This window comes from Protopterus annectens, chromosome 4.part0 (genome assembly GCF_019279795.1).
Source record: "Protopterus annectens isolate FY-2018-M chromosome 4.part0, PAN1.0, whole genome shotgun sequence".
Lineage (NCBI taxonomy): Eukaryota > Metazoa > Chordata > Ceratodontiformes > Protopteridae > Protopterus > Protopterus annectens.
Genome location: NC_056733.1, coordinates 883,984,541 through 883,993,212, shown reverse-complemented (window position 1 = coordinate 883,993,212; position 8,672 = coordinate 883,984,541). Strand labels below are relative to the sequence as shown.

General features: G+C 42.8%; 1 protein-coding gene across 4 annotated transcripts in view; it reads right to left on the bottom strand.

Moving 5' to 3' along the window:
* The window catches only part of CABIN1 (calcineurin binding protein 1), a 4,301,447-nt gene that overhangs the window by 1,956,356 nt on the left and 2,336,419 nt on the right, over positions 1-8,672 (bottom strand). For 3 of the 4 annotated variants that reach the window (XM_044068841.1, XM_044068840.1, XM_044068839.1), the window contains one exon: positions 5,333-5,514. In XM_044068841.1, the coding sequence (XP_043924776.1) occupies positions 5,333-5,514 (182 nt within the window). The remainder of the gene's footprint in view (positions 1-5,332; positions 5,515-8,672) is intronic. The other variant, XM_044068843.1, reaches the window with a different exon arrangement.

The following is an 8,672-nucleotide window of genomic DNA, read 5'->3' as shown; positions in this document are numbered from 1 at the left end:
TAACCAGGCACTAGTCAGAGGCTGCTTCTGAAAAAGGTCCAAAGAGATCAGTGCTCTGCCCCAGAAAACAAACATGAATAAATAAAATAAAATAAAGAAGCCCTCCCTCATACCAAAGCAGTATGCCTGGAATGTGTAGCACATATGCAGCAGCCTAAAGGAAGCCTCGTTTCCGTACTCTTCATTATGCTTCCACAGGGTCATAGGAGGTTACTAGGCTAATGGCCCTGGGGCCCTTACAAGCCTAGCCAGGGTTTATCCCCAAAAAAAGAGACCTCAGTCAACACCTGCTGCCCCTGTCAGTGAGGGACACAGGTAGAACCCCTGGGACAAATTTGTGGTTACCCATCCACTCATTAAGGTTGCGCTTGAAGATGGTCAGCGAGGTACTCTGACATGTATGGGAAGTCTATTCCAAAGATGGAGCAGCCTCTGGGACACAAACCTGTCTCTTCAGCAGGTTTTGTTGATGTCACATATTAGATTTAGGCCTTTTGAGCAGGATATGCATGAGGAGTTAAGACTTTAGGGATATGGAGAATCTCAAGTAAGGCAGGGTCCAAGATTGCCTTGTAGGCGAGACACAGAGTAGAGTGATAGTGATTTGAGCCTGTCCACACAGGACAAGTGTTGGAGGCCATGGACTCTCTTTGTGATATATTTCTGTGGCCTTTCCAGTTGGTGCAGGTATTTGGAGAGGTACATACCAAATGGGGTATTATACTCAATTTCTGACCTAATGAGGGCCTTTGATACCTAATGCTTCTTAATTACTGAGCAAGAATAACAGGTTCTGGGCAGCCCACTCCCTAGTGCTTGGTTTCAATCACAAGTTACCTAATCATTAAAATTCTACCAGAATTTGCTGCCATTAGTCTAAAGTCCTTCCTTTTCAGTCTGTACTTTGTCGCCCTCTTGTGGAGAATGACTAATGTATAATGTTTAGCACACTAATGGTGTTTTGTGCAAAAAGCCTAGACCGCATTTCTTGTGTCATATAAATGATAACTTGAATCTTTTTTTTTTGTGTTTACCAGGAATACATTCTTAATCCTCTGACACAGAAAAAAAGAAATTTTTTTAGGGAAAAAAAACTCAAAATTCATCTGCTCTCAGTAGGTAAATATTATGCTACTTTTTCTATGGCCAGCCATACCTAGTCATTAACAAAATTCTACTTCTGAATATTTCTTCCTGTCATTTTAAAAATCACCGATTAGCTTGCAGTACAATGGAAACAATGAAAGCAATGGTCTTGTGAAATAGACTCCACTCTGTACACACCCTGTTCCAAGCACAGTCTCAAAAAGCAAGTCAGCTAGAAAACATGCAGCTGTCTAGACGGACCATAACCACTCTGCAATAATGGATGTATCCATGCTGTAATGAAACACCTGAGGTAATGTAACCTACGGTGAAAAACAAGCACATATGTCTCCACGTACACATCCAGTTTTCTACTGACACTCACTACATAACTGGTGGGGGTAAAGGTCAACGCCTAACTAAACACTGTATGCAAGATCTTTGACAGAGCCCTCTGCAGTCGATGGAACATCTCTAGTACCGTGCTTCATCGAGCTTCTTCAACTCTTGTGTTCCCATAGTAGGGGACAGTCCTGCCCCCAGGCTACATTCCTGCAACAGAGTTAAAAGAACATGCATGCATCCAAGACCTCCACAGCACCTCACCCCTAAACTGAACAGTGACTTGCACCTGTAAACAAATACACTGTTAAAGGCATGAAATCACAAATCTAATGTTTACTTACAGGAAGTGCTGCTCCCTTACTACTGCAGTTGAGGCATCAAACATAAGGGGTGTAAAGGGCAGAAATAATGTGCCCACTGCAAACAAAGAACACCACATAATAAACTGGGAGTGCTTACTTATATATCACATCATACTTCACGGATGTGTGGAACACCTGGTTAGAAATACAAGAATTGTTTCCCAAAACTCCAAAATGAGCTGCAGAAACTAGAAATATACATCAAGGTGGACTTCTGGCCAAAATGCCCTACAAGTGCCTGAGACTACGGCCCATATAGCCCAATTTCAATTAGCAGCTTGGGTGCCTGATGTTACAGGCAGGGAAGGATGGGGGTACCCCTACTGAGGAGTATGGTAGAGGTTAGGATGGGGGTTGCCCCTACTGAGGAGCAGGGTGGAGGCGAGGATGGTGATACCCCTACTGAGGAGCAGGGTGGAGGTGAGGATGGGGATACCCCTACTGAGGAGTAGGGTAGAGGTGAAGTGTTTCTTTGGAGGAAGGAAAGAGACATGCCAGACAGGAGGTGGATCTGTTGTGCACCAAATCCCCGGGGGATTAGCTTTCACTGAATACATGCACAGCGACATGAACTTGCAGAGGGGGAAGGTGGTGTGGTTCCCTGTAGTGATGTAGGTTACATGTCCTCCTGCTCAGTACAGTGGTTAGAAAGTCAGAAAACATCTTCACTGGCTGAATATCGACAAGGATACAAGTGACCCTCATGGCTGCCTAAATGACTGCCTCTCCTGATAGTAGTCACTCCCATGGATGTGATGGATAATCTCCACCTTGGGGGAATGAACAGGCAGTAGTCCAGCTGGGAGAGGCTTGATGACTGTCATGCACATGGATAAAAAGATACAGAGAAAAATGCCATACAAAAAACTCCCAACTCCACTGTGCAGATCCTAATGACATGGGGTTGTCTAGGAGCATGGGTGCTGAAGAAGCCTGCCAGAAAGAGTGGAGTTGGCTGGAAGATACAGGGTTTCCCATCTTGAGGAACAGGGACACAACCTGTTCCACTGCAATACTAACACCAGGTAGTAATCTAGTGTCGAGATAGAAGAGAGCAGAGTGCCAAGATGTATGCTCCTACCAAACAGCATTCACTGTACCTGAAAATCAGGTGTAAGCACAGAAACTAACTTGTGCCAATGGGACAGTGTTGTGGGTACGTACACCATGAGGCTACTGTGGGGCATTAATGACAACCTTGTGCCTGTAGGATGGCCCCTGGGAATTTAACAGTGGACAACTGATGGTTGTCAAGTGCAAGTAGAAACAGAGAAGGAAAAATGTCCTACCTTCCCAATGGATGCTCTTCTCCTAAAATTAAAGTGCAACGTGTACTGCATAACAAAGTTCACAATCAGTCCTTTGTCTCAAGTATCCCCAACCCAAGGCCATCACCTCTCCATTTGGAATCAAACTCCAGTTATCAATATAGGATGGGTGGCACCTACACTGTTGACTGGACCTGCAAAGCTGTGAAACAAAGGAGAACTTCTTCCATAAACTGTTGTCATCTAAAAATGCAGCTAACAGGAGCCCAACAACTCAAGAGACTACAGAATAATCTCTGACTACTAACTATTGACTTCCTGCCTGTCCCTGTGTGACCAGCTATCAGCTGCTGTCATCCTTCCTCTGGCACTGAGGTCAATCAGGAAGTTCTACCTCTGACGGACACACAGAGGTCAATCAGGAGGATCTACCTTCAACAGACGCACCAAAGTCAATCAGGAGGTTCTACCTTCGACAGACGCACCGAGGTCAATCAGGGGTTCTACCTTCAACAGATGCACCGAGGTCAATCAGGAGGTTCTACCTTCAATGGATGCACCGAGGTCAATCAGGAGGTTCTACCTCAGACAAACGCACCAAGGTCAATCAGGAGGTTCTACCTCCGACAGACACATCGAGGTCAATCAGGAGGTTCTACCTCCGATGGCCACTACAGGCTGAGTTGAACAACCGGAACCTACGGCAGTGCTTTCATGAATGCTCATCTCCCACTTAATAATGACAATAACATTTGAGGGAGGGGGTTCTTTGCTCAATTCTTGGGCCACAGGAAATGGCGAAGATTTATTTGCTTTAAGACATCAAATGTGGGAATTTTTCAGTGAAGTACACAAGAGACTGAGATATGAACTATGATAGCAGCAAAAGGGAAACAGCAAACACAGGGACGATGTCCTCGCACAGTCCACAAGTGATGTCACAGTATGTGCCACAATGGACATGCATATCTCAGAGCATGAGAAGTTGCAAGAAAAAAAAAGTCGAAGTGTGACTGGGGAATGGAATGAATCAAACAGATAATCCACCTGGAAGAGGCCCTGATGTGATACATCCTACTGTGCTATTTACTAAATTTCCATATTTTAATTGAAAAGTTAAGGAAACTACAAAATAATGAACTGCTTTAAAGGACATATAATGGCAGAGACAACCGACACTGATACTCTGAATGTGTGATGCAAAGTAACGAAAACATTCGTGTACGTAAGTGTATTTATAAAACTAATGAAAACATTTATGTACCTATGTGTATTTATAAAAGACGCAACAGTTCTATAGTTTTCTTAATATTTCAAACAAATTGTTTATAAAAATAGTACTGCATCACATGAAAGGACCTATTATAACAGACAAAAATCCAGTGAGTCTTTATTATAGTGTCAGAAAGGATTTTGGAAGTATCTAACGCTATCTGTAAAACTATTAATGAAAGATAATATATTTAATTTCCCTGTATTCATTAGGAGTTTAAATAGTTTATAAAAACAGCACACAGTAGCCTGTGAAGTTATGCCATCACTGAATAAAACTTCCATTTGTGTACACCATGTACAGTTGCTATGACAGTTAAAGTTATCTATTTTTTTTTTACTTTTTTGGTAATTTTAGCGCAATATAAACCGATAAATACAATCAGTTGTATATATAAGGATGAATCTGTGCAGAACTTTAATGTTGGTATTTTTTGTTACATACTGTCCATGAATACTGGCTTTTACCTACTGTATGGTCACTGGGCCTTGGTTTTGCCTGAAATGACCTATGGGGCATCATTAACGGTCTCTAATAACCCTTTGGACGCAAAGAGAATGGGAAGAATTAAAGAGCTGTGAGACACAAGCAGGACATACTCAGGTTCCACCCACTGCAGAAAGACCCTCAAAGTAAGTGTCTTACAAAAACAACACACAGTAGCCTATGAAATATACATGATCAGTGAACAAGTCTACCATCTGTGGCTAGTACTGCTGAAAATAAGAAAGCTGTGGTTACCTAATCTCGATCAGAACTTCCCTATGACATTGAAAACAATGAAGTACCCCATAAACTCTGGCTATAAATAACAAAAGCAGCATGCAAAATTAACTCTGAAAAGGACTAGCAGCCATATTGCTTATTTTACACCTGCCCCATCACCCCTCAACAGGAGTGTAGCTCAAAGATTATGGATTGAAATTGCCCAATTATAACACCCCTGTGATTAACAGCACACCTCCCTGCATTGGCAGTATTTAGAACAGGGACTGTACCGTCCGGTGTCGCCTGCTGGCGTTTTTTTTTACGTTTGACGTAATCGTGGTCAACCGGAGTGGCTGTGTAAGGTGGAGATGTCAGACCTGGACCAGACGAGCATGAGGGGAGGGAAGTTCCAGGGCCCTGCACAGTCTCGGCAGAAGAGGAGTGCGAATCGTCATCATTCATGTGCTTCTCCCTATAATGGAAGAAAAAGAAAAACAAAAAAGACATTTTCAGCACAGACAGCAGACAAGAAAAATACCTCCATCACTTATACCACAGCCACCTGCTATAACACTGCGTTTATATCACACTATTGAAAGATGAAAATAGCGAACACTATTTCATCGAACCTAAAATATCTAAACCACATAATATCGAACATTCAGAACAGTGAATTTTTTCCTTGGGAAAATAATTTGCTATTCCGAAACACATACACACAACACAAGCACACCTAAAAAATATCAATCCACACACATACACTTATAATCCTACAACTAACCCTACACTAAACTGTACATACATTATACATCCACATACCTTAACCCAAACCCTAACCCTAAGGTCCATCACTATCACACACTCACCTAACCCGGGCCCTAACCCTAACTCACTTAACCCGCCCCTAACCCTAATTCACCTAACCTGCGCCCTAATTCACCTAACCCGCGCCCTAAGCCTAACAACCACACAATCGCACACTTACCTCAACCCAACCCGTAAATTTCCACCACAGAGCTGAAAATAGCGAAGTCATAGAACCGGCCAACCAAATTCTTTCCCTAGGAAAGAATTTGGTGTTCTGCAGCTTCGTTATTTTTAGCGTTCGCTCAAAATGGGTTGATATTAGAACATTTGAAGTTTTAAAACTTCGATGTTCTGATATAGACCCTATAACACTAGATCTTCTAGGGTGTCTCAGCCACGCAGTTAAACTTCAGCACCTCAAACCAAGTAAGGGGGCCGCTCAACCAATCGGCACTCAACAGGTGCCTGGCTCCTAAGTAAGGAGTTTTCACTTGTGTATGAGGTCTGTGCTAATGAAATACATTTAACAAGTGTAACACTAACTTCTCATCATTTCTTTTACATGCAGACATGAAAAGTAGCCCGGGAGCAACAGAAAGGTAAAAAAAAAAAAAACTAACAGTCTCCTTGGGTGCATGTGAATGGGTGGTCATAATGGATTAAAAGATACCCAGACAAAGCTGCCAAATTCTGCAATAACCTTTATCTGGCCATCTAACCTGATATTCAGTAAAGGTGAGAGGAGTGAAACAAATGGCAATTAGAGGCAACTATAAAACAAGTGTCACGAGCTGCAGTGCTCCAAAGTGGAATGCAGTTCCATATGTTCCAATAAAGATCTGCTTCTTTATTAGGAGGAAAATGAAACACAATAGGGCAAACACAAACAGACATGGTCTGCTTAGTATGTCTTCCTTGCATACTCTGGGGGTACTGGGGACCCATTTTGTTTGCTATAAAGATGCTGCACAGGGTAAAGTTAAAAAGTTCTCCCAAAATCCAAGACAATCCATGAGAGCTTTACCTGTTTACACCAAAATGAAAAGTAGACAGCCAAATGAACAGTTTAAGAGAAAACTCTAAATTACTTTGGCCATAATGCAGATTTACAAGAAGAAAAACGTTATCCTTGTTAGACACTGAGGAAATAGTCTTCACACGCCAGAAGTACCCACAGCTCATAGCTTCTGGTTAAGGTAACCACTACTAAGAAAAGAGCTTAAAGTTAAGGAATTTCATCTCTGGGAGACCACAAATCAAAAGGGGTGAACAGTAAAAAATTCTAAATCGAAGTTAAGATCCCACTTTACTGGAAGGCTGAAACAGGGAGCTTAAGATGAATAATGACTCAAGAAATTACTTTTTTAGTACATTTTTTGGCTCTCACCACCCCAGCCGTCTAGCCCCTTCCTCATCCGACTCACTTGACTCACTCTACTGGCTGTTCATAGCCAGATTATCAGCCAGACTCAAGCTAAGCAATGGTAAGCAGTTGAGCAGTCATCCTCGGGTGGTTTGGATTTTTTTTTTTATTCTGACTGCATCAATCCTGCACCTATACCTGATATTCATTCATCCATCCACAACCTCTTTTTCCCATTTTTGCATAAGGGATTGAGATGTCACCTCAACAGTGACAATCTACAGCCAAGGTTTACACCTCTGGGTGGCTAGTCCTGCCACAGTAGTTCATCCATACCACACACTTGCACACACGGTCAGACCTATGGCCAATTTACAGTGTCCAATCTACCTACTGCATGTCTTTGGAATGTGGAAGAAAACCAGTGCACCCAGAGGAAACCCACATGAACACAGGGAGGACATGCAAACTCCACACAGAAAGCACCCCAGCCGAAAATCAATCCAGGGAACCCCTTGCTGTGAGGCAACAACACTATCTGCTGCGCCATTGTGCTGCCCACCTATACCTGACGTCCAATAATGTGGCTAGTGCTGCAGATGATCTTCCAATGTGTTCCCTAATCAACAACAAAAGAAATAGTGCCCCATTCTCTATTCGGGCTGCAGGCCTAACCAGGTATCTCTTTCCTTACTCAAACTCTCAAGAGAAGTGAACAGGCAAAACCTTTAACTAGTCCTCTCTCAGCAAGCTGACTCCTCAGACACTCATCCTGTTAATTCACCTCATGGCCTTTTTAGTTGCATCCTAAGAATAAATTTGTCAGGCATATGGCAAGATTTTCCTCCTATGTATTTAACAGATAGGATCCACTATCCATCTTAGATTCCTCTGAAACTAGGGATACCCAGGGACAAGCATATGTGGTTGTTGGATACCCTTGTTATAACCAGGAGCTTGGCCCTGCAGATGGTATTTGACCTGATGGATGTGTATATTAGGATAGCTGCTGTTGGTAATGAAAGGGCAAGATTGGGCGACAGTATTTCCCTTCCTGGTGAAGCTTAAAGATTAGTTAAATGCCTCTAATGGGCATTGTTCTGTTAAGGAGGTTACCCTGACTGAGCTGAACAACACCAGGCAGGGATTACAATGTTAGTACACATGCTGCACCACTCCATGTAAGGTCAGTCCTGTGAGCTGAAACAACACCAGCCAGGGATTACAATGTTAGTACATATGCTGCACCACTCCAGGTAAACTCAGTCCTCTGAGCTGAAACAACACAAGGCAGGGATTATAACGTCAGTACATATGCTGTTACACTCCAGGTAAAGTCAGTCCTCTGAGCTGAAACAACACCAGGTAGGGATTACAATGTCAGTACACATGATGTACCACGCCAGGTAGCTGAAACAACACCAGGTAAAGATTACAGTGTTAATACATATGCTGTACCA